We start from the raw sequence: 25,831 nt of genomic DNA, 5'->3' as shown, positions 1-25,831 counted from the left end.
CTGATTAAAAAAGCAGCTTTCTGGAAACAAGACTAAGCTGGCTGAGGGATCCCACAGGTGAAGGGAGAGCCCCAGGAAAAATAAGATGACACCTATGTGCAGTTTATTCCAGCAATTGGTTATCATCGTTTTATGGGGCCACCTCTAAGTACATTTTCTGAGTCCTACATAAAAGTATGCAGAGTATACATACTTTCCATACTTAGCAAAGTATATAAACCAGAATTTATCCCTTTTTTTTTTTAGTTTGAGGCCAACTAAAAAGTATTTTATAAATTAGGAAAAAAAAAACCCTCTAATTTTCTGGAACAGTGTCTGGACCAATGAAAAGAACCCTAGATAACACTGGGTTTTAGCATTTGGTGGGGAGTCCTATAACCCCACCTGGAACTTCAGGGTTTGCTTCATGAGTATCTTGGTGTATTTCCCTCCCACATAGTTCACTGCCAAGGAGCACTCAAAGGTGGTCAAGCTTTTAGAGATCACCAGCCAAGGGATCCTTCATCTGCCTGCCCTGTGCACTAGCAAAGACCCCTAGAAGTTAGCTGACACCAGCACGTTAGCACTCTGGCAGAGGAGAGTAATTGTAGCCAGAAAGGTTAATGCCCACAGAGACCTGACTGGAAAAAGCAAGAAAGGGGGAGGGTGGCGTGGGAGGAGGTGGACCAAAAAAGCAAATGACAATTCCAGTTTCTGAGCATCCTTCATGAGAAAAGCTCACCTCCATCTTTTCAAAGAAAAGAGAACTTGGGTCACATGGTATAACAGACACACCAGCGTCAGTAAAAAATGAGGGATTCAGTGGAAAAATGCTTCTGAACAGCTGCACTTGGTGATGAAACAGGCAGAGGCTCTTCCCTGCGACTGTCCTCACAAATGATCACCAGACGAATGGATGACAGACATGCCACCACCGCGAGGCACATGTCCAGAAAATGATTGTCGGCAGGTGCCTTTTACCTTTCTGACCTTTGAGGTTAGCAAAGCCCTGCAGAGTAAAGCGCTTCTTGGAAAGTGCAGAGCTTTCTGAGGTAGAGCTAGTGACTGTGTCATCTACAAAGGAAGAGAAAGGGACAGTGCAGAGGGCATCCACAACCGGGGTGGCTCTGGGGAGGGCACACGTCAGGTCACACTGGGGTCGTTGCTGGGGCTAGGTTTACTGGACTGCAGTACACACTGACCGTGAGGCAGAGGGTTCCTCTGGCAAGTTCCAGGGCTCTGCGCAGGGCGGGTGGGAACCCCTGAACTCTTTACAAATGCTTCTTTGTGCCGATGGGAGGCTGTGTTTCCCTGATGTGCTCTCTACACTCGGGCTCGGTTGCTGCGGACACCCACCTTTGCCCTTTTCCGGGGGCTTTGTCAACGACGTTGAGCTCACATATCCTTCCAGGCTTAGGGGATCCGTTTTTCTTTCTTCCAACTTTTTGATGTTTCTTGTGTTCCCCTTCGAGGGACTAAAGACATCAGACACATTGAAAAAGAAATAGTATGTTGTCTGGTTAGTTTTTTCAAAACTCTTCCTGAGGATCTGAGGGCCCTAGATGTCCCTGAATTCCGACTCACCCTTAAAGCAGCGTGTCTTACTGATACAGGGTGGCCAAGCACTTCCGGATTGAGCCAAACAGACCCAAATGAGAACAAAAACCACCTATCTAGCCATCGAGTAGGAAGTGGTTTTGTTGTGGTTTTTTTGGGGGGTGGTGTGGGGTGGAGGAGGTCTTTCTCTTTTAAAACTGTTTTTCTATGGATTATTTATTTAGACCGTATCCTGTTCCAGGAATGATTACAGGTCGCGTATGTAAGAAGCAGAAAAAAATAAAGTAAAATAAATAAATAAATACATACATAAGGGAATGAGCAAAATAACAAAAGGAAAATCAGGGCAGAAAGGGTACGACAAAGCTCCCGTGAAGGCCAGTGTCAAACACGCCCTGCGTCTGTTGCATCGTGGCTCTGAGCCCCGACTGACTGACAGCCCCTGTCTGCGGCACTACTGCCACTGAAATGTCGGCGATTAACTGATGTCTGAAGCAGCTTCGAATCATGGGCCAATCGTCATGGGGAACAACCCACAGACGGAAAGCAATGAGAGAGCTGTTGGTGACTGGTCCCCCCGGGAGGGGGGCCAGTGACACCCATCTTTGAGGCTGACTAGCTCGGACTGACCCACCAGCCTATGATTCCAGAGGAGAAGCACTTCAGGGGGCTCTGGGGGAATGCAAAGTAACCCCAATGACACAAACTCGATGGCACCTGCAAATTCCTACTTGTGCCTCTTCCTGATACAGCGGGTGGTGTTTCAAGTGCATGAGTCCCTCACCTCGTGTTGGACGACGCCGGCAGAGGCAAGCTCTGGGACTGCTCCAGGGCCCTGTGCTGGCTGGCTTCTGCGAGGAGGAACAGACCACCCATGATTAGTGGAAGAACTAGGACTCGACTCCGTTACTTCGAAATGCTAGGGTATCTCAGATAACTAAGAATTGTGAGGTTGCTTTGAACATACGTAAAAATGCGCCTGGAGCAAAAGCAAAGAGAAAATAATGGCTGAACACATTCTTACCTCGACAAGCCTGCAGCTGGCTGGTCAGCACTTTCCGAATCTCGTTCACCCACGCTGCTTTAATCTCAGGAGTTGGTGCCTATCCCCCAAAACAAACGCCAGGAGGTAAGGACTCCCATTGCCTAAAGACACACACTTTGGTATTTTACTCTTAAAACGTCTAAGGACAATCTTAGGAATCAATAATGAGAGCACTGCACATGAGAAAGGAGACGGGAGTAAATGCTGGCTCATCCCCTTGCTCCGGGACTTCCCCCATGGGCAAGGGCATGAGTGGACAGGGCCCAGGGCACTGCAACACCAGCCAGTGGACTGACCGCCAGGCCAGTACCTTTGCTCAACCGGCGATGGCTGACTTAGTGGGTAAGCCCTGTGGCATAAGCTGCTCCTAAAGAGTAAGTTTCTCTGTGAAGTGGCCACACGTCGTTTTAGGTGATAAGGACAGCGGGACTCTGAAATCTCACAAGTAGACTCTAAACGTCCAGGGTGTGGGAGGCTACAGGAACAGGAACCACGGCCAGGGCTCTGTCCTGTCTCAATACAGTGTGTGGGGCCTGACGGGTAGTACCAGGTGGGCAGCTGAGCTCTGAAGGTGCTGGGCCTACAGAAGCCAGAGCGCTGGCCCACATCCTTGCCTTAGCTTTGTGGAGCTCTGTGGGTGTGGCCGTGCTGGCGTGGGTGTTGCGAGTTGTAGACAACTAAGTGTAGTGTGCTACAGGGTTGCCAGATAGCCCTGGGCCCAAACCATCAAGTGGCTCAGAATTTTGAAGGCAACCAGAAGAGGCACACCCTGTGCTGGGTGACTCCTTCATGGGGCACCTGGGGTCTTGCACCTGGGGGCTCATGAATGCACTTACAGCCCCACCCACCTCCTGTCCTCACTGAGGATGGGGGAGGGCTCAGAACACACTTCCCACCAGGACAACCCATCCACGGGTGTCAGCACGGCACAGGCTTGCTGTGCCCCCCTGTACCGTCCAGGCACACAGAAGCAGGGGCCGCAGGAGCCTGAGACTGTTTTTCTGGAAGGACCCTTCTAGCACCCCTAGCTTGCAGTACTTCTCTGTACTTCATCCTGGGTTCAGCTCAGGTTAAAGACAGGCCAGGGCGTCGCCCCCAGAGGAATAGTGGTGCTCCTGGCCGCCGGGTGATAAAACACTGTGGAAGATTCTAGACACCAACTCTCACTAGAAGCCTTTCATTGGCAATCGAAAAGAGACGCAAGGAGTCCCTATTGCCTGGAGAGAAAGATCGGGGACCAACCTGTATGATGTAAACTTCCTCTCTGGCGTTGTACCAGATCTCAAACTTCTTCACATCACCCTTCACATTCTCCGTTATGCCAACGGCTGTCATCTGAGAACACAAAATAGGGAGACAGGTGTTAGTTTGGGGCTGGGGGCTAAGGACACCAGAGATCCCAGACTCTCACATCCAAAGATAAGAGGCACATGCCAGAAGGTGGACGTTGTGACCAAGGCTCAGCTGCAACCTGGAACAGGTCCCTGGTCCTTGTCATCAGGGCCAGCACCAGGCGGTCTGCAGCTGCTGGAAACAGGCCTTACTCACGTTTAAGGACTGCTTGTAGCTGTAGGATGGGGCTTTCTCGTACCCTTCCCCATTTTCTTCCCTCTTCTTGCAGAAGAGCACGGCCTTCTCGTGCAGGAACAGGTGTCGCTGCATGGGCTTGAACCGGGCCAGGTCCTTCACCTTGGTGTGGCCCTTCTTGTGGTCCGTCCAGACGCTGAAGGAGCCCTGCATCAGCAGCTTCCCCAAGTCACTCAGATTCCCCTACAACGTGTAGCGACATGAGGTGCATTTAAAGCCCAGAATGAACACGGGGGGTCTTAAATGCATGTTGCTGAGTGAAAGAAGCCCGTCGGGGAAGGTTGCATGCCAGGTTCCAACTACGTCACATTTGGGAAAAGGCAAAATTATGGCGACAGTAAACATGTCAGTGGTTCCCAGGGGTTGGGTGGGAGGGCGGCAGGGAGGGATGAACAGGCAGGGCACAGGGGACTTTCAGGGCAGTGAAACTACTCTGTAAGATACCACAATGGAGGACACATGTCATTACACATCTGTGCCAACCCACAGACTGTACAACACCAAGAGAGAACCCGGATGTACTCTATGGACTCTGGGTGACAATGACGTGTCAGTGTTGTTTCACAGATTGCAACGAATGTCCCACTCTGGTGGGGGCGCTGATAACGGGGAGATTGTGAGTTTGGGGGCGGGAGGTATGTGGGAAATTTCTGTACCTGCCTTTCAACTTGCTGTGAACCTAAAACTGCTCTAAAAATAAAGTCTATTAATTGAAAGAAACTGAGACTGAGTGCTGCATGGACTTACAGAGAGGTAAAAAGAATGAGTTGACCTGACCTGGGCACACAGAGAAGAAAGTAGAAACCTGACACTTATGCCCACTTGTCACACGTCATCAGCCTCCGAGCAGCACTGGAGAAAACAGATTTACACCCATTCCCCGAGTGATGCTGACCTCAGGAAAAGACCAGGAATGACGAGGTCTTCAGAGATGCACCTCCAAGGGGTGAAAACGTCTTGGTTTTCTCTACCCGTTGGCGAGCCCGCGTGCAGGCCGGCCCCACCCCCTTGAGTCAGACTGGGTTTTCAAGGGTTCCAGGTGACATGCGCGCACGTGGAAGCTCAAGGGCATAGCTCTGCCCTGGCGATGTGCTGGTCCCAGCCCGCCGCCCGTCAGATCCCCCCAGCAAGCAGGCTCATTTGCACCACCTGGCAGCTGGGGGACGAAGGTGGGAGCACCCTCTGCGGTCCTTACATCATAGCCTGTGATGGCAATGAGGTGCATGGAGTCATTCACGGCCTTGAGGATGCCCAGGATGGAGCTCAGCGCCTCCTGCAGGTCCTCAGCCCCCTCGCAGCTCTTGCTGTATTTCAACATTTCCTGGGGGTCGGGGGGGGGGGGAACGAGGATGTGTTCACACGCACATCTGGACATGGACCCCCTGCCTTCCCTTGAAAGCTGCTGGAATCCCAGTACTCTGTCCCCAGGCCATGGGTGGCCCTGAACATGGACCCTCAGGACACACGATGTGGTTTCCTGCTCAGTGGTCACCAGCAGGGACAAGAACACACAGACATATGGACACCCAGCCTCCTGGAGCATGGGGTCTTCCTAGGGGCCACAGGCCTCAGAGCAGCTCAGGAAGCTGCCTTCTCACTTCCCGAAGCCCCTGCATCCCACCCCACAACAGCCCGGATGCTGCATGTCGGGGATGTCCCCTGAGCTGCACACTGAGCTAAGCTCAGCAAGTGCAGGCCCTTTGAAGCACCCCCACCAGGGTCAGCACCCTCGTGCAGCTCTGACCCTGGCAAACTTAGACTGAGCCCCCAGTCTCATATCTCCCCACTTCTAAACTGGTTCCTTCTTCCTTGCCAATCTGACATCCCGAATGAACATCTGACTGTTACAAGCACCCTCTTCACATCCATTCAGTTGCTCACTCTGGCCCGTGAAGCTGCCTCTGCTGGGCCCACAAAGACAATGGACACAGGAGAGGCCTGGCCAGGAAGACCGGTGAGGGAGCACAGCCCAGTGTGGGTGTGAAGACCCTCTGAGCGTGTGCTCCGGGGGGTGGGGTCTGCCCGTATGTGCACGTCACTGTCCCTGCCCCAACAATGGTCAGTGCATAGTAGGTTCTCCACAAAGGTCTGTGAAGAGCCAGGCCCTTGCAGAGATGGGAAGAAGGTGACTCAGAGACTGAGGTGTTAAGGGACGACTGGGGCAGCTGAAACTGGGTGGGTGCGTGGCCAGGAGGGGATGACAAGAGTGAGGCAGCCGCAGGGCAGCCAGACTGGCAGCAGGGCTCCAGGGGATGCCCGGCCAGGCATGGCAGCCCGGTGTCTCACCTTGAGCAGCAGCTGGTACTTGGTGATCCTCTGGACTGGCTTTAGCAGGTAGGAGTCCAAACTTAGCTTGTGATCCAGTTTCTTCTGGCATTCCTGCAACACCGAAACCTCTGGTTTAGATAGTTTTCATTATTCTTTGTTTGAGAGTCAATTAGTAAAGGAGATGATACTCCAAAGAGGGTTCCATAATATACCTGGAAAAATGGACAGTCGGAGCACTGTCTCCACAGGCTCTCGGAGCGGGGTTTGTTTTGGCAGTACTTCTCATAGATCTGGAATTCCTCCATCTGGACCCAGGAAAGAGACCATGTCACAGCGCGCCTCCAAGGCGACCGTCATTTCAGCTCATGGAGGGCTGATCCCACTCCCGAGTCACACCGCCCAGGGCTGGCCCTGCTGTGGAAGGACGCATGACACCTGGCCCCCGTCCCTTGGCCCCTCCGGGACCAGTCTGACCTCTTCCTGAATTCCTGTTCACCCTCTCCATCATGCCTCAGGGATGCACTAATCCTGATATCTCTTTTATACAGATTAACGCAATATAGCTGGCTTTTGCCATAGGAATAACAGACTAAAACTAAACATGGGACCAACACAGACTTTCTAAAGAAAGAATCTCCAGAGTTTGGCATACACAGTGGTACTCAAACTTGCATGTGCATGAGAACAGGCAGGCTTGTTAAAACAGACTGCTGCCCCCACAGAGGTTTTGATTCGGCAGGTCTGGGGTGGGACTTGATAACTTGCTTTATAACGAGTTCCCAGGAGATACTGATGCTGATGGCCAGGGGACCCCCTTTGAGAACCACTGACTGACAGCATGATTGCGCCTCCCCAGTTCTCAAACAGCACTGGGAAGCATTACCGATGGCCGGGCTGGGTCAAAACATCAATATTGTTCCTCCTTTTCCTCCCTTCTGCCTCTTCATACCAATTCATTATACCAGTCTCAGCCTCTAGGTTATTTTATAAAACTGACTTAGTTTTACTGCTGTTAGTAAGCTTCATTTTCCACATTGCTAAACTAGCAGTCTATGGAGGTCAACCTAAGAGGACCATGTGGACTTTGTGGAGAAGACAGGGTTCCCCTGCAGCCGGCTGCCCTTCCCTGCTCCCGAAGTTTCTCCTCATCCCGTGCCCCTAACTTAGCTGATTGTCCAGCCCTACAAGGAGGCAGACATCTACCATTTCAAAGAGGAGAAAAATAAATACGGCTTAGCGAGCACAGATGATTTGTCCAATGTCAGCTAGTCAGTGAGGGAGCCTTAACCAGGACAAGATGAAACACAAAGCAAAACACCAGCATGAGAAAAGTTCAGCTTTATCTAACACTTGTAATTAAAACTTAAATGCTTTACAATTTGGGCATATCTCAAAGTTTATATTTTACAGTTTATCTCTTTTTTGAATTAGCTATTGGGCTTTAGAAAAAATGGTATTCTTTCAGCCCTACCAAAAAGTGTCATGTGATCTCAGCCAAACTTGGAACATTGGTACTTTGTATTTTCAGTTGGTTAGATGGGGACTGTGATAAAATATAAAGTTATGATTTTAAGTAATAGTAATTTTAGGAAGTAAGGCATGGGAAAGTATACATTTAAAAAAACACATACCCTTTCTAGAAAACACCTTCCAACCAGCTCTGGGCAGTCTATGTAGTTTTCTAGCTCCCTCAGGAATATTCTAGACAAAGAAAGTTTGCATTAGGTCGTATGATAAACAACCTGCATAAGATGGCATCTATAACAAATTAATAGCTATTATTTTCCAGACAACTTTCATTCCTAACTCTGGACAGTTCAGGAGGTTTTGTGTGTAAGACTACCTAGTCTGATTTCAGGAACCTGCAGCCCACACCTATCACTCCCAGGGTCCTGACTGCGCCAAACTCTCCGGTTTACATAGACGTGGCCCCAGGCATCTCTTTATGCTTCTGATGTTGGCATTCACACAGAAGTTAGGATAGCTCCTCTTTGTACCAGGACAGACATGGTACAAAGAGTCCAAAGGCAGACAGACAGAAGCATCTCCAGGCTCTGGAACCCCAGCCCCTACAACCCATGTGCTCTGTCGGGTTTCTGCAGACGTCCTGCTCTGCCCCCAGCACCTTCCCTGAAGCAGTCCTGTTCCTGAGCCACGTGCCAAATTTCCCTACGTTTCTGACTTGCATCCATCCATGGGGTAAATCCCACTGGAAGGGAAGCTTCCTGGGGATCGGTTCACTACACGAGTCCTGTAGCCAGGGTCCCAGTGCCCAAAGGCTGGCCAGAGCCACTAGCATGCCCAGGGACCAGGCCACCCACTCATTTTAGTTCCCAAGGGAAGGCTCCTAGGTGGGGTTCAGCTGTAACCTGGTGCCTCCTTTATCAATGGGCAGTTGAGAGCCGCTAATGACAGAGGTGCTAAAGCAAGTGGGGAGACGGAATTCCCGAGTGCCCTTTGAAGTGCACAGGAGGGTGGGGCCGGAGTCACAGCTGCTGGGCTCCCTGGCCCTGGACAGCACTGGGAAGGGGTCGGCTCACAGCTGGCCACTTTCCAGGACACACAGGCATTGAAATCCTCTGCTCACCTCCCTTCACACTGATGTCTGCCTGCTCATCTCCTTTCCCATGAGCTCCCACAAATTTCGAGGAGGAGCTGAGGGTAAGCAGCCCCAGAAGGACCAAAGCACAAGGAAGCTGCAAATCTCTCTCACAGGGAGAGAACAGGCAGGAAAGGAAATGCTAATGTTGCCACCCTTTTCAACAATGGGTTTGGGAACAAAACCAGCCCTGCTAAGTGGCGTGGCTTCAGGTGCCACCCCAATATGCCAAATGCACACACTTGGGGGTGGGGTGGGGACTGGCTTCTGCTGGACCTGAAGGACAGGGAGAGGCAGGAGGGGCAGCTGCTCCCACACAGTCCTGCTGTCAAAGCTCTGAGGCATCTCCTCACTGCTGGTGGGCGGCCCATTTGTAACCTACTTATCCCCCGTGGAGAGAACTTGTCCCCGGTACATCCCACCAAACTGCTGCTTGGTCTGTGGCCCCTCTGCAAGCTTATCCCCCCTTGAGAGAGGGAGGACGGGATATTCTCCACCAGCACAGCATGGCCCAGGGGCTGTTTTGGTTTCAGCTCCTTACAGGTGGCTGCTTTAGAGGCGAGACATCACTGAGTGTGATCAGAGGAAAGGTCTCACCTGTTATGAAAGTGGTAAATTTCTTCCATGTTTCCAAATAAAACATCCTTCTTGTTTTGAAGGCCTGTTGAGATGAGATGCGTCATTAAAGGATTATCCATCTCAGCAGCGTAGCCCTGTGGAAGAGGAGAGAAGTCAGGAGGGAAATCGTGAAGGGCTGCTGACAGACCTTCAGGCCCTTTTAACTGCAGCCGAGTCTCCACAGTCCCGAGTGGGCGCCCCTCGGGGTAGGTGATGCTGTCTTAGGTTTTGGAAAGTGAGTACATCTTGTACTTACTCAGTGGCCATTTCTAAAGTGATCGTCTGGACAAGCACCACAAAATATGAATGAATTACAAACAGCACCATTTTTTTTCTTGGGGGGTGGGTGGGTGAGGTTCTATCTTCTCCTTTATAGCCTTTTCAAAATTCAGGCATAACTTCTATGAAGCGGACAAGTCTTATGTGCATACCTTGATGAATTATTTATATGTCTACGCCCTTGTAACCGACATCCAGATCAAGATGTAGAATATTTCAGCACCCAGAAGCGCTTCTGCCATTCTCAGGCAAAACCCCACCACCCAGCCTGCAGCCTGCACTCCAGCCTCTCCACCCCACACAGGCTCTGCTTGCCTTGGACTTCCTGTATAGGAACTGCACACACTCTTCTCTGCTTTCTCCTGCTCATCATTATGCTCCGGAGGGTCATGCGTAGTTCCATAAAGGAGCAGCTCTCTGTTTTGCTGTAAATACTGTCCCTGTGCAAATCCACCTAAATCTACTTGTTCCTTGTCCCACTGATGGATATTTGGGTTGTTTTGTTATGAGTAAAGCTGCCATGAACCTTCATTCACATGCCTTTTGGTGGACACAAGACCACAGAGGGTGGGGGAAGCCAGCCCATGGCCCAGTCCCAGCTGTCCCCCCAGCTGCAGGCTCACCTCCAGGACACAGAGCAACTCCTCCACGTAGACCCGTTCCGTGTCAAGAAGCTCGTTCATCACGTGCCTGTGAATGGGTTGCACGATCTTATTATCTAGAAGCAGATTCCCTGACCAGCTTCCCTGATTTGGGGCCACCTACACAAAACGAGCCCTGATTCCTGAAGCATGTCTCAAGCCTCCCTCTCTTCCAGGTCATGGCTCTGAGTGTCCTCACCCCTGCAGACTGAGCCTTGTTTGTTTCACCAGCTGCCCTTGTCTCTCTCCCAGGAAGAGCCCCTCCTTGCCTGGGGGAGGGCTGCATCCCTTCGGGAGGCATCATTTTAACTGCTCCTGTGCTGTCACCACCCTTTTGCACATAGTGTGGTACCGTGGTGATGGGTGGAACTAAGTGCCTGTCATGTTATGGAGTCCCAGAAGGAGTGTGGGCTTGCAAACCAGCTCAGATCTTCTTCTTTGGACGAGGACCACCTTTTAACTGCCTACAACTATGCATCCCATTTTAATACACAGGCACTGGAGCCCAGGGGTTTGTTCCTGGGTTGGGACCATTGAGCATGGTCAGTTCTAAAACAACTGTCAGCACTTAACAAGGCCTTAGGCTGGGTTCAAAGAGTCCGACCTCCTCTAGGGGCTGGTGGGGGGACAGGGGCCTGGGGCCTCCCACTCACCACAAGCTGGAGGTGAGTGCTGCTGTCTGGGAGCAGAGAGCACAGTGTGAGCACAGAGTGGAGGATGTCCCGGGTGGGGGACTGAGCGGGGTGCTGAGGTCCAAGCAGTGAGTGGGCCCTCAGCATTCTCAGTACTGATCTCAGAGTGTGTAGACACAGGAAGGTGACAGGGTGCAGGCTATCTTTGTAGAAAGATGAATGGCCCAGCTCGGAGGGAAGCTGGGCTTCTATGGGAAAGTGACCACCAAGCCTGGGAAGGATGTTGGAAGTGCCTTTCCTGTCAAGTCCAGAGTTCAGACTTCATCAAGCATTTGTGTTTGGGTACAGACTCAATTCCAGGGTGGACTGTGCATGACACCCATGGTACCTGCTGTGAAACAGTCTAGGTGTGCGGTAAGAAGAGCCCCAGCCAAGGTGAGGGCTTGAGAGAAGAGCAGGGAGCCGGAGGGGTGATGAAGAGAGAAGTGATGCCCAGCCAGGAACCAGGAAGGGCTGGAAAGGCTCCTGAGCAGTGGGAGGTATCAAATCCACTGAGGGGACAGGAAGCTGGGTCAGGGGATGGTTGGTTACGTGGCTGATTCTGCATGTGCGGCCAGAGGGCCTGGGTGGGCTGAATCACACTTATCTTCTCATCCGGGCTTGGAGAAAGGAGAATACAGGCCATTTCAAATTGCTGAAGTCCTGCCTGAGGATCTAGGGGCAAACGTGGCTTTTGTAAGGAAAACCTAAATTTTTCTTGGTTTTAGATGTAGACATGCCAAATGGACATGTGAATTCCATGTCTGTCTGTACACTGCATGATGTATGCACGTGTGTGGACATCACGATGCCTGCTTTGCTCCCACCTTGTGGCTTTGGGGTAGAGGCTGGAAGTTTTCACCAACTTTGGCTCGTTTCTATTCAGACTTTCCTGGCCAATGGCTGAGATCTGGGTGGGTCGTACTGATGTAGGAAATTTTTCTGTGTGACTGAGTGCCAGGAGCGTGTCTTGTGAAACCGAAGAATGGAAGCATGGACCAAGGAGAGGAGAGGAATTGTAAGAGGATAATTTATTAAAAATCGATGAAATGTAGCACCCAAGCAGGAGGGGGTTCCCGAATGGGATGTCCCCTGACTGAGGCTAAAGCTCTTACTTTATACTTTCCCTTGCCTTTTTGGGGAAGGGGAACTGGCGCCTTTTAATGGAATTCATCTATTTTTTTGCCCATCCTGAAAGGATTAACGAAATAATCCATTCCTATCTATCAGATCTGCTCCGTTTGTCCGGCCAAAAGGGATTTATGGGATAATTTATTAACCTCAGGGTTCTGTTAACATTTTGTCCTGGAGTGAATGAGATACTTCAGAACCTGGAATTTCAGGATATGGCTGTCTTTTGTTTATTCCACCAGGGACCTTCCTGTCTGCCTAACAACATGCTAACTAACCTGTCTCAACTGAGCCATTCAGTGGTGCCTGGAAAGGCAGCACACCCACCTCCGCAAGATGGCCAGGCTCTCCTCCTCATCCCCCGTGGAGCTGCTCCGGCCCTGTCGGCTCTCACTCATTTCACTCTGGGGAGAGAAGAGCATGCAGTGCATTGAGATTTCAAAAAGCGAAGGCACAGCCTAACGTCCTGACTTGAAGACCCGGGAGTCCAAGCTCATTTCCCAACGGGGAACAGATCTGAGATCTGAGGCCTGCAGGATGCGGAGGGGAGGATGGATGCAGGTCACTGGCCATATGTGGGACGGGGGCTGGGAGCACTGGGCTGGGTGGCAGCCCAGGAGGGAGCAGTGGGGCTTGGGGCAGTGCAGGGCTCGTGCCAGGAACAGTGGGGCCTCACCTTGGCCCTCCTGTAGGGCCCTCTACGTAGGGCATTGCCCTCAGAACTGTTGTTCTCAGAACCTCTCCGGATGCCTGGTTTGGAAAAAAAGAGGAGAAAGCTGGGTGCAACTTTGCATTTTACTGCATCGACAGGGGAAAAGCATGTGTTCAGAGTGACCATAATTTTTTTTGTTTTTACTTTCAGCGAAAAAAAGCAAGCAGCCTAAAGAAGGGTGCAGAAAGCACAGCATAAAGGATGAGCAAGAAGATGGGTCAGGAGGTGAGGCAGGGGGTGCAGGCTGGAGTTAGTTCACCTCCACAGAGGGGCTCCCAGCTCCCAGCCCACGAGTGGGGGATGCTGGAGGGGAGGGAGTGTAAGGGGTTAGGGGACGGCGTCTGGCAACTGAGGGAAGAACTTTGTGACCAGGATGTCTGTGGTCCAGGAGGCCTCCAAACGGGCCAGAGAATGATGTCTTCTCAGACCCCGCATGCTGGGGGTGGGAGTGTTTGGGGACAGGGAAGGGACAGGAAGGAGTCACTGGGAAATGGTGCAGTGTCTGGCTCAGCCTTAAAGAAGGACCTCGTTGTGGGAGATGTAACGAGGGGCTGTAGCCGACTGACTGCGGTGCCCGGCGGGCAGCTGAGGTGTGGGACACACCAGAGAGGCTTTGGGGCTGAAGTTGGAATTGTGGGTGAGAGAAACTACTTTGGCAGGAGCACTGAGGACAAATGGGTAGGGGGAGAGAATGGAGTCAGGGTAAACAGGACCAGGAAAGTCCCTCGACCGTTATTCCAGTTCCAAGGGCCACACACTCTTTGCCACAACCACTCAGCTCTGCTGTGCTCAGTGTAGAAGCAGCATGATGAGAGTAAATGAATAAGCAGACTGAGTGCTGATAAAACTTTATTTACAAAATTAGTGATGGCCTCTGGACTTGGGCCCATCGTGGAAAGGAAGGAGGTGTCCCCTGGAGGAACAAGGTGTGTCTGCACCTACCTGGGGAGGGGCAAGGGGACTTTGTGAGCGCCTCTGGCCGGGGGGCCACTGGCTGCACAGGCCTCGTCTGCTTGGCTGCCAGTTTCTTCAGGCTTGCCTGTCTCCGGTGAAACATCTCTTCCATGCTCTCTTGCTTCTGGAAGACCTTCTGCACGTGTTTCTGAGGTGAAAGGGTTAGCAAGATGCCTTATAATTGTCGGCGTCCCCAATTTAAAGACAGAAAGACCATGTGTAGACTCAGACTCCGTTTTAAGTGCTAGTGACTCAGCACCCATCACCAGTGCAGCAATCCTGCACCGGCTCCACTCGCTATGGAGAGGGAGGGGGGGATCCCCACTACAGAAGGAAGGATGCTAAGCCTAGAGGAAAGTCAGCTGGGAGGGAGGAACATGCAGCCCTCTCCATGCACCTAAAGGCCGTCTATGGAAGGGGCTGTAAGTACACTTGTGGGTTGCCCCAGGAGGTGGGCTGAGAACAGCTGGCCGAGAGTGAGAAGGAGTTCTATTTCAGCATAATATTGAGAGAAGCATGCAGGAAGCAGGGCCCATGGAAATGGCTACTTCATCAAGAATATACCCCTCACAGGGAGTGATCCCGCAGGAGGTAAGAACACAACCTTTGAAAGGAGGCATAAAAGTAATTTCCGCATTGAAAGAAAACTTGAGCCAGATAACCCCCCAACTCGACATTTCTCTCAAATGCCTCGTATCGTCTGAGAATTCATTAAATGCTTCTTTCGAACATCATCCGAGTAACTCCCCACCACTCAGGACAGGTGAGCTACAGGTGAAAAGCCCGAGTTGGCATACCATTAGATCTTGGGTGAGGATGGGTTCGTAGTCCTGGTAAATTTTATTGAGCTCCTGGATCTTATTTTCTGCACCGGTCTCCAAAAACTTCTCAATTTCTTGGAGGGCGGCCTCAGCCCCGTCCTGGGACTGGCACTTGTCCACCGGCTGCGAGGCCAGCAGGTAAATCCCCTCATCGCACCATTTCATGGACTGGACACGTGAAGCACGGCAGAGGGAGAGAATGGCACTGTTAGAAGCTGTGTCTTGGGCTCTGTTTGCTGGGGCCTGTTAGCTGCCTCACACACAGTCTGCTGGTCCCTGTACGTTTGGGATTATCTGCAGCACTGCACCATCCTACTTCTGCCCTTATATCCAAAGGGGTCCCTTGGAGGGAATGCAGTGTTGTAGAAAAGCCAGGACTGGACTCATTCACACACAGAGAGAGAGGCAAAGTGCAGTGAGTTAGCTATGGGGTAAGTGTCTGGGCCTTTTAAAGAAATTGTTAGTTGTTGCAAGTGAACTCTAGAATACAGACAACTATGTCAGGACACGACCATCTGGGCCACAAGAACAGTGTCCAGACAGGAGGTGTGGGCCAGTTTCTCATCTATGACTGTGGTACAGCCCACGTGAAGGGAGCTGGCCCCTTGGGACCAAGAATCAGGCTGTCCATTAGGGGCGTTGGGGTTGGGGGGTCCTACCGCCTCCAGGAGACCATGCAGCTCCAGCGACTTGTGGAGCAGCCCCCTCCTCTGCCTGACCTCCGCCACAAACTGGTCGCAGAGGTGCTGGAGCTCATGGCACTTGGGGCGGATGGAGTCCACGGCGTAGTGCTTGTTGTCGATAAGCTGCTCACCCTCCAGGGACAGGGTGCGGGCCCGTTCCACGGCCACCTGCAGAGAGAGCAGCCCCAGAAACACAGATCAGCTTATGTTCATTACAAGCAAGGAGGGCATTGTTTCCTGAGTGATCTGTGAGGCGTGGGGGTGACGGTGGGTGTGGGGTAGGATGTGAGAGTGAGGGTCAGTGGGGGTGGGCCAGGCAGCCATCCCTCCACCTGCCCACATCATTTGGGGCTGGGGGCTTCGCTCGAATGGCAGGAAAGCCCAATTCCTGTGCCTTCCTAAGCAACTTTGGTGACACCACGAGTACCGCTTCACCAGGCCGTCTCCCGCCCACACCAGTCCAGGCCCCAGTGCTTACACTGGACTTCTCCTCAAAGCTGGTAAGGTCCTTCAGGAGGTGTTCCACATGTGCCAGGCTGTTGCCCACATCTGTGAAGGTCGCTATCTTCTGGGCCAACACATCTAAGGCAGCTTTGACCTGAAACAGAGGAAGGTGGGGCGAGAGAGTCGGGCCCGTGTCAGAAGAGCCACAGCTGAGCAGTGAGGACATGGAGACAGGACTGAAACTGAGATAGAAGGGAGGAGAGGGAAAATCCAGACCTATCTCCAGAAAAACAGAACTAGAGGGGAACTCCCTCAGCAAGAGCATCTATAAAAATCCTATAGGCAACATTATATACATACTGTTAGTGAAAACAATGCTTTTCCCCCTAAGATTGGGAACAAGACAAAGAGGTCCACTCTCACAACTATTGTTCAAGTGGTAGAAGCTCTAACCAGTGCAATAAGGCAAAAAAAATAAAAATAAATAAAAATATAAACAAAGGCATAAAGATGGAAAAGGAAGACATCAAGCTTTCCGTTTGTCCATGACCTGATCATCTGTGTAGAAAATCCCAAAGACAAAACAACTCCTAGAATAAATATGATCCGCAAGGTTTCAGGAGTCAAGATAAATATACAAAAATCAATTGTACTTCTATATATAGCAATGAATACATGGGCATCAAAACTGAAAACAGAATACCATTTCTAATTGCTTAAAAATGAAACATGTAAATGTGAATCAAACAAAACATGTACTGAATGAGTATGCTGAAAGAAAATCTAAATAAATGTTGATATATATTGTGTTTATCGATTGAAAAATTCAACTTAGTAAAGATGCTGATTCTCTTCCAAATAGAGGTTTAACATAATTCCTATCAAAATCCCAGCAATTTTTTTTGTAGATACAGACAAGATTATTTTAAATTTACATGGAAAACCTAAGGAACTAGAATAGCTGAAACAATTTTGAAAAAGAAGAATAAAGTGGGAGGAATTAACCTAGCTGATTTCTAGACTTATTATATAGCTATAGTAATTAAGACTGTATGATATTGATGAAGTGACAGAACACAGACCCAGAAATAGACTCCCAAAAATATGCCCAGCTGATTTTTGACAAAAGTGGAAAAGCAATCCAATGGAGGAAAGATGGCCTTTGCAACAAATGCTACAGGAGCAATTGGAACTGCAGAGACTTATTTCTCACACATTATACAAAAAGTAACTTGAGATGGATCAATGGCCTTAAATGTAAAACTATAATCTTTTAGGAGAGAAAGTTTAGCAGAATATGTTTTGGATCTAGGATTTAGATCAATCCTTCAAAAATACAACCCTTCAAAGGAAAAACTGATAAACTGGACTTCATCAAAATTTAAAAAAACTTTCCTTCAAAGGAAAGTACAATCCTTCAAAGGAAAAATTGATAAACTGGACTTCATAAAAATTAAAAAACTTTGCTCTGTGAAAAACCTTGTTAAGAGGATACAAGGACAAGCGACAAACTGGAAGAAAATATTTCCAAACCACAAATCTCACAAAGGACTAGCATCTAAAGTACATAAAGAACTCTCAAAATGCAGCAGTCAAAAACTAAAACCAAAACAATCCAGCTGAAAAATGGGCAGTAGAAATAGAGACGTTGCACTGAAGAGGATATACTAATGACAAATAAGCACATGGAAAGATGTTCAAGGTCATTAGCCATTAGAAAATGCCAAACAGAACCACAATGAGATATCAGTGCACACCTGTCAGAATACACGTATAAAATAAAAAATGCCACACCAAATGCTGGTAAGGACGTGGGGAAGCTGGATCACTGATACACTGCTGGTGGGAATGTAAAGTGGTGCAGCCATCTGGAAACAGTTTGGCATTTTCTTGAAAAGCTAAACATGCAACTACCGTCTGACCCAAAAATTGCACTCCTGAACATTTATCTCAGAGACATGACACCTTATGTTCACACAAAAATCTCTACATGAATGTTTGTAACAGCTTTATTCATAATAGCAAACACCTGAAAACAGCTCAGATATCCTTCAGTGGGTGAATGGTTGAACTGTGGCATGTCTATATCACGCATACTAACTATTTAGGAATAAAAAGGACCAAACTGTTGGTACATACAAAAACCGGAATGAATCTCCAGAGAATGATGCCGAGCGTAGAGAACCAATCCTAAAAGGTTATGTACTGTATGATTTCATTTACAGAACATTCTTGAAATGACAACATTATGGAAATGGAGACCAGATTAGTGGTTGCCAGGGTTCAGGGGTGGGTGTGGGTGGGAGGGAGGTGGGTGTGCCTATAAAAGGGAAGCACAGGCGATCTTTGTGGTGACGGAACATTCAGTGCATTGACTGTGTCATGGTCCTCATGGTCCGTACCCCAGCGGGGATGCTATGCTTTAGTTTGGGAAGACTTCACCACTGGGGGGAACTGGGGGAAGGGTACGTAGGATCTCTCTGAATTATTTCTTACAACTGCACTTGAATCTACAATTCTCTCCAAATAAAATATTTGATTGTCTGAAGAACCTTCTCAGTCCCCAAAGTAAGGAATGACCATCCTCTCCAGAGGCTCCCAGGGTGTGTTGGTCACACTGGCCAGCTGGTGTTACTTCTCTGGTCTGAGTCAGGGAGGGAGCTTCACCTTGTCTCCCGAGCTGGAGCCCGTGCCCCTCCTTAACAGTGCTCAGTGAAAGCTGCTGAACTAGAGCCCACCTTTTCCGAAAGGTGAGACTCAGGACTGTGTGAGGAGGCCTGGAACTGGAGGACGGCCCCCACAGGACTGTTCACTGGTCCTCCTCACCTGGCACGTAGATGCTGCCTCGCAACCGCTTTACCACTGAACTCAGTGTGCTCCCTTATTTCCGTGTATTTATGATTCCTCCTTCTTGACCAGAGAGAGGTGTTCTAAGGACAGGAAAAGTGTTGTCATGAGGTCTACGTTGCCCAGCTCCAGGGCTAGGCCACAGGGAAGTCTCAGTGCATGTACTCCACATACATAAATGATTAACAGGCTTCTGGTGAGTCGGCCATCTGTAAGGCTCTCTAATACATCGATGGTGCACGCCTTTGGTACAGCCCTGTCATACTGAATCCAAGGACGGACTGTATCTTTTATTTTTGTATACCCAGGGCCCATGCCAGGCACATAGTAGGCACACGTTGGAGGAAAGAACATACAAATGACCATAAAAGGAGAACAAAGGCTCCTTGGCTAATTGACAAATAATGCAGAAGGAAGTACATGCCAAGGAACGGATTGTACATAACCTTTTGTATATAATTTACTCATCAATCACATATTTCAAGGTTTAGTTCAGCTTGATCTTGCAGCTCCATATGGCTTATTGAGACTATTCTGCATTGAGCCATAGTCCACTGGGTAACTTGGTTTTCAGCCCTGGGGTGATCCGGCCACATACTGGCTTCCTGCACCCAGAACGCCAGGTGCCCACCTATAGGTTCTCTGCATGCTCTGGGCCACTCACCTCTCGGAAATCCTGCTCGAAATGCCGCAGCTGCAGACACTGTTCCAGTTTTTGCTGATGTTTTGCCCAAAACTCATCAAAGGCAGCCTCGGTTTCATTTAGCTGGGCCAGGAGCCTAGGAAGGAAGAGAGGAACCTGTGCTGTGTGTGGGAGTAGCATGTGGCGGTGTGTGAAGAATCACCCCCTGCAACATGAAGTGGGGTGGGGCTCTGTCTTCACGCGGCCTTCCCAAGACCCTCACCTCCCCTTATCACAGGCACTGCAGCACAGGGTTTGCAGGTGGGGTTTCTTTAGGTCCCATTAACATGAGAGGGAGAGGCATGTCAGAGGCATAACTGTAGTCTGTTTCCCTGCCTCACCAGGCCTCATCACGCTGGGACGTACTGACACAACCTCTTGGAGAGGGCAGCTGGATGTGCTGCTTGTTAATTTTTAAACGGTCAAGATAGCAAAGGTTTGGGCTTATTATTTATTTTTTTATTTTTTTATTTTTATTTTTTTTTAATTTCATTTTTTAATTTATTGGGGTGACAATTGTTAGTAAAATTACATAGATTTCGGGTGTGCAATTCTGTATCACATCATCCATAAATCACACTGTGTGTTCACCACCCAGAGTCATGGGCTTATTATTTATAACTTTGAGTCAGGGGTAAAGGAAGCAGCCAGCTACCACAATGCACCTGTGGGTGAAGAGCTGCAGGCCCCCCTTCACTGTCACCGGTTCCAAACCTGAGAACCTGTACGTGCCAGACACCGTGCTGGACAAGTGTGAACTGGTTTGATCGCACACCCATCCTGTAAGACATGCTCAGGTTAGCCCCACGGTGTGGAATGGGACAGCAAAGTGAGCGAGTGCAGAAGCTCTACAAGCTTGAACAAGTCACCGCTGTTCTCCCTTAAATGTCTCCTCCACGCTTGTGAAAAAAGAGCGATTGCTCTAAGAAAACTTCCTGCCCAGAAAAGCTGCTTTATTTGGGATTTGGAAGAAAAACATTTCAGTGGTAAGGACCCTGAGTTCTGCTTGCTTCTCTTTCGAATGAGGAAACGGAGGCTGAGAGAGGCGACAAGCCAGTTGGGATGGGACCTCCTGCTCCTGCCTGTCTGTCACTCTGTCCTCAGCCTACGGCCTCTCGTTTCTGCAGAGACCAAGCACCTGAAATGCACCCCCCGACCCCCAGCAGCCCAAGGCCCTCACCTCTGCACGGTGGTCTGATTGTCCAGCTGGTCCTGGTTTAGGCTCTGCTCTGGGCTCTTGACTAGAGGTTCTCGGATGCTCTCCAGGATGCTCTGCCCCTTGTCCAGGGCCAACCTCATGTCCTCCTGCGGGAAGATCACAGCACCTCTCGCCCCAGGTCCACCCGTACCCCGGGATGCTGTCCAGGTCAGAGAGAGAGGTGGGCTTCATGGGACATCCCCCCTTTGAGGGGAACGGGATTGTGACGATGAGCAAGGTGGGCACAGCATCAGCCAGAGTGAAATCTTCCTAGGCCCTCTGTGCTGACCTTCTGCATCTGTGTTCCACTTAGAACTGGGGAAGGAAGACAGGTGTTGGGGAGACTTCTTTCCCTGTGACCAGGGCAGAGCTAGGGTTACTGGTCACTCAGGGGCAGCAGGATAAGGTAAGACAGTAACAGGACACCAGACCGCTATATGCCTGCTTCTGCAGCTGTCCTCATTGCCAGGAGCAAAAGGGAGGGAGGGGTTCTCTGGGCGTGGGTGGGAGGCAGTGCCTGAGGACCATCAGCGGGTCACCGACACTGCTTATTCAAAGCCTGCGACATGCAGATTGGGCCGGGGGTGCGACAGACCCAGGGAGCACCGCTCCCTCAGATGCTCTAATACATCTGATACACACATTTATCCAGGAAGTAATAGTACCTCCAGGAGTACAGTGACTACTTTATGAATTTCAACCTCTCCGAGTCAGTCCCCCATGTCTCTGCCTGCTGTCTACGGGATCCCAGGGGTAGAAATCCTTTTTTGGTCTACGAATAACAACAGAAACACCTAGATGGAGGGCCTTGCAATCCAGACAGCTCGGGACCTTGTTCAGCGAGAAGCCGCCTGCGATGCCTTGCTTTAGTCAGCTTCCACAAGTTATTCAAGCCAACCGCGAGGTGTCTGTGTTTATACTGGTAGTATTCCTTACACTGCTTCTAAAAAGGAACATGTTTCAGTTCTCGTCACAGAAGTTCCCCAGCTCATTAGCATCAAAAGGCATCTTGGAGGCCTCTTCAATTCTGTCTTACCTAATGCTGACATCGGCTTTCTCCCCCACTGTCTTGCAGGCGGGACAGAAGACACCCCCCAGAAGCCGCACATACCTTCGCTTTGTCCTTCTTTTCCATGTGTGCGCAGAGCACCGAGCTTGTCGACTGGACATCATTGGGCAGTTCCGTCTCGGCCAGCTCGGTCCCAAAGGACTGCAGCATCTGAGCCGTCTGTTTGACCATGAGGGCGAAACTTTCGATCGCCTTGGGAAGAGGGAAAACACCATCACCAAACTGCGTGCACCACACCCTCCTGCTGCCTGAAAAGCACCGCCAAGGACCAGTCAGGGCATCTTCAGAGGGGACAGGGCCACAGCAAGCCCGATCTACATAAAATAAATACCTTCCCACTGGTTTCTTAGCCTCACGACTTCTTCAGAAACATACCAGACACTCTTTACATACGCTTTCATCACCTAGAGTCATTCTATGCTTGAGGTCTCTCTCCTTGTTAAGAGAGGTGTGAGTGCTGCAAACTACAATATGGGGTTTCTCTTTCTTTCTTTTCTGTCTCTGAGCCTGGAGAAAGCCACTCCCAAATTTATTACTCATGTTATTTCTTTGGATGACTAAGGTCCACTGAGACCATCTTCTCATTCTTGGGGAGAAAACTTGGGTTAACATGAACATGTCTTTGGAAAAGGCAGCATCGAAACGCAAAAACAATTCTGGTAAATTAGGGATTATTAAGAACCACAACCCCCACCAGAGAGTGCCGGAAAGACTCACCGTGCGGTGACACAACCACCTGGTGTGGCAGTAATCCAGGGTCCCACCCAGGTCCTCGGTCAACTGGGACTTGTCGATGTAACCGTGTAATTCTGGTACTGAGCTCAGCATTATGACCTAGAGGAGAAAGAAAAACGACCCCATAAAAAGAACGCCCAGCAGCTGGAGGGAGGAATTGTTCTCCTGCTGGTTGCTAAGGGTGGCGGTGTGGACAGAATTCACTGGCTTTGGATTGGGTTTAAATCCCAGCTCTACCACTTACTAACTGGTTGACTTTAGGCAAGTTGCTTATTCTCCCTGTGCCTCAGCTTCCTCATTTGTGAAATGGGTATCTGATGACTGATCCTGCCAGATGACAGCCACCGAAGAGACGTAAAACCCTTGACAGAGCTGGGCACGCAATGGACCTCAGGCATCTGATAGGCGTTTAGATGTAACTCTGTCCAGGGGAGCTCAGCATGGTGATCAAACAGTGCTCTGACTCGAAAGCAGATCATTCTGTACCTGTTCCTACTGAAACCACGTGAGGTCATTGCAGGCACAGAATCAGTTCAGCACCCTTAGGTGCACACTGCCTTTTATGGGTGAGCACGTGGTTGCAGTGACTGAGCAAGCTCTTCTACACAGGACAAGTTTTTATTTCTTAAATATTTTTCTTGCCCTTTCTGAGGTCATTCTGTCCATGAGTTTTGGATAAAAATATAGCCTTTGCTTTGTAAGCTGTCACACAGATACTACAAAATGGGTCTTCAGAGGTTTAGCCCAAATGTTATTCGAAACCACCTCATGTATTATTAAACACTGTATTAGTTTAAGGCAAGGTTCTCCCCTAGGTGATTCTGCCCCCCAGGGGACACTTGACAATGTCTGGAGACAGTTTTGTCTGTCATGATGTTAAAGGTAGTGATCCTGGCATTTGTTGGGTGGAGGGCAGGGGGTGCTGCTAAGATCCCACCATGCACAGGACAGCCCCCCCACAGAGAATAATCGTGTCCAAACTGTTAACAGTGCCGACATTAAGATCCCCTGATTGAAGCATAATCTTCATTTAAAAAATAGGATAAATGTCAATTTAGAGTAGAAAGAGTTCTCAATAGAGATGACTGACTCCATTCTCTCTTTGCTCCTCTAATAAAACTATTCACATAGTGCCAAATAACCCTGATTCATGACCAGCCTGACCAAAGACTGGTTGATTAGGCAGTCGAAGGATTTAAGTCACCTGCCTTTATGATTTTTGTATCTCCATTAATGTCTTGTCCATGTTTCACATATATTTAACCATGACAGAAAAGGTGCAAGGACTCACTGTTTTTCTTAACATTTTCTATCTAGCGCTGAGTTCAACACACAGCACCAAAACACTGACATGAATACATTTTTAACAACAGCATTCAGATTGTGCTTTTTGTAATTCTAAAGACTGATTTAAAATGGGTCAGTGAGTTGAAGATGCTGGCAATGATTTTTGTGAAACCTGTTTTTGACAACTCACTGATTTGGCCCAATAGTTCCATTTTGCTGGGCCGATGCCAGGGAGTACCCCTTTGCCGAATCTGCCCTGTGTCTGACTCAAGTAAGGAGATGAGATGGGGTCTCCATGCAGGGCCGAGAGCCACCCAATGCTGCCAGCAGCTCCGAGTTCTCTCCGCACGTCTGGGAGATACTTGGACTCACTTCTCCGGCCCCTCTATTGTCCCCGTGGACTGGCAGAGCCCAGCCGTTCCTCATAGGAGGTGGGTGACGGTGCTCAGCGGGTGGGGCTCTCTTGTTCTTCAGCTCGGCTTGCTGTAAGAATGTTCTAGACTTGTGGCTCTGATGAAGTGCCTGTACTTTTATGGGGTGATCCATCCAAGGCCATGCTTTGCACAGTCAACGGCAGGTGGAGAGTGGCCTGTGGGACTGAAGGCTCATACTGCTCCTGGTAATGTCAGAGGAAGTACGATTTCTGACTGAGTTGCTTGGGGCTTTATTTACGCCCACAGCTCTGAGGTTAGCACCTTGGGGATTTCGATGATCATAGACGGGCCAAGAGTGCAAACAATTCAGTTCTGCCCGCAGAGCTACGGCAGGGCGCACTTACCGGGACCTTCATCCTAAAGTCATCTCTGTTGAATTTGAAAGCCAGGTCAGAGAGAGTCCTTTGGAAAAACCCCGTGGGGCGCAGAACAAGGACGAGCTGCAGGTTTGCTGGGAAGGATGCCTGTAAGAAAACAGAAGGGCAGGGGCACTGACAGTGGACAGCTGCAACTGCTGCGCGTGGGGTCCCTGCACACCTGCGGCTGATGGCACCGTCTAGGTGGAGAAGACCCGGCTTACTCGTCCAGGCGTTTTCAACATGGCAATGTCATACTAAGATAAAAATGGTCACAGAGACCAGACTCTGTTAGAGGCATCACCATTTCTTAAAAGAAAAGGAAAAAAGTCACAGTGCTTGGTACAACTATACTCTGCTGCTTATAAACTTAAAAGTCAAAAGCTTATTATACTTGTTATAGACTGAAGTGTGACCCCTAAAGTTCATATATTGTAGTACAAACCCCCAGGGTCTCAGACGTGACCTTGTTCAGAGACAGGGTCTTTACAGAGACAATGAAGCGAAAATAAGGTCGTTAGTGTGGGTGTCTCACCCAATACGACTGCTGCCCTTATAAAAAGGGGAAATTTGGACACAAAAAACGCACAGGGAGAAACACCACCATGTAAAGATGAAGGGAGAAATGGTGATGTGTCTACAAGCCAAGGAATGCCAAATATTACCAGCAAATCACCAGAAGCGAGAGCATGGACCAGATTCTCCCCCACAGCTCAAAGGGAACCAGCCCTGCCAATGCCTTGATCTCGGACGTCTGGTCTCCAGACTGTGAGGCAATAGTTTTCTGTTGTTCAAACTGTCCGGTCTAGCAACTCTGTCATAACAGCCCCAGGGAACTAAGACGCGTGTCAAATAGAAACAAACCTATCTAGACACATATATGTGTTACCTAAAAGAAAGATAAAAATAAGCTTAAACCCTAGAGCGCACACGCGTGCGTATACACACACACAGATAAAATTATATAAATATGTTTGGTTACCAGCTCTGCTTATAAGGAATGTGACCTTGGGCAAGTTACTTAACCTCCCTGTGCCTCAGTTTCCCCATCTGTGAAACAGGGATAACAAAATGTCTTCCTCACTGCATCCTCTTGAGGGTTAAATGTCCTGACGCACGTGCAGTGTTTAGTATAGTGCTCGCACAAAGTGCTAAAAAAATGTGGTGATGACAGATATATCGTAAGAGGCTATTCTAGATGCCAGATTATTTCCAGATGTTGAAATCCAGGAAG

At 49.6% G+C, this 25,831-nt stretch overlaps 1 protein-coding gene across 15 annotated transcripts in view; it reads right to left on the bottom strand.

Annotated features, from left to right (window-relative positions):
• MCF2L (MCF.2 cell line derived transforming sequence like) overlaps positions 1-25,831 on the bottom strand; it is a 176,506-nt gene that overhangs the window by 7,647 nt on the left and 143,028 nt on the right. For 9 of the 15 annotated variants that reach the window (XM_033104290.1, XM_033104291.1, XM_033104287.1 and 6 more), the window contains 23 exons: positions 24,586-24,705; positions 22,503-22,619; positions 21,828-21,977; positions 20,699-20,823; positions 19,501-19,615; positions 16,024-16,143; positions 15,522-15,713; positions 14,839-15,030; positions 14,030-14,189; positions 13,052-13,125; positions 12,703-12,779; positions 10,556-10,622; positions 9,633-9,748; positions 8,068-8,137; positions 6,649-6,741; positions 6,455-6,547; positions 5,364-5,489; positions 4,130-4,351; positions 3,824-3,916; positions 2,561-2,639; positions 2,321-2,387; positions 1,336-1,454; positions 961-1,053 (listed from right to left, as the gene is read on the bottom strand). In XM_033104290.1, coding sequence (XP_032960181.1) covers positions 961-1,053; positions 1,336-1,454; positions 2,321-2,387; positions 2,561-2,639; positions 3,824-3,916; positions 4,130-4,351; positions 5,364-5,489; positions 6,455-6,547; positions 6,649-6,741; positions 8,068-8,137; positions 9,633-9,748; positions 10,556-10,622; positions 12,703-12,779; positions 13,052-13,125; positions 14,030-14,189; positions 14,839-15,030; positions 15,522-15,713; positions 16,024-16,143; positions 19,501-19,615; positions 20,699-20,823; positions 21,828-21,977; positions 22,503-22,619; positions 24,586-24,705 — 2,680 coding nt within the window. The remainder of the gene's footprint in view (positions 1-960; positions 1,054-1,335; positions 1,455-2,320; positions 2,388-2,560; positions 2,640-3,823; positions 3,917-4,129; positions 4,352-5,363; positions 5,490-6,454; positions 6,548-6,648; positions 6,742-8,067; positions 8,138-9,632; positions 9,749-10,555; positions 10,623-12,702; positions 12,780-13,051; positions 13,126-14,029; positions 14,190-14,838; positions 15,031-15,521; positions 15,714-16,023; positions 16,144-19,500; positions 19,616-20,698; positions 20,824-21,827; positions 21,978-22,502; positions 22,620-24,585; positions 24,706-25,831) is intronic. The other 6 variants (XM_033104293.1, XM_033104297.1, XM_033104303.1 and 3 more) reach the window with 2 other exon arrangements.

This window comes from Rhinolophus ferrumequinum, chromosome 4, assembly GCF_004115265.2.
Source record: "Rhinolophus ferrumequinum isolate MPI-CBG mRhiFer1 chromosome 4, mRhiFer1_v1.p, whole genome shotgun sequence".
Lineage (NCBI taxonomy): Eukaryota > Metazoa > Chordata > Mammalia > Chiroptera > Rhinolophidae > Rhinolophus > Rhinolophus ferrumequinum.
This window is presented reverse-complemented; position numbering and strand designations above follow the sequence as displayed.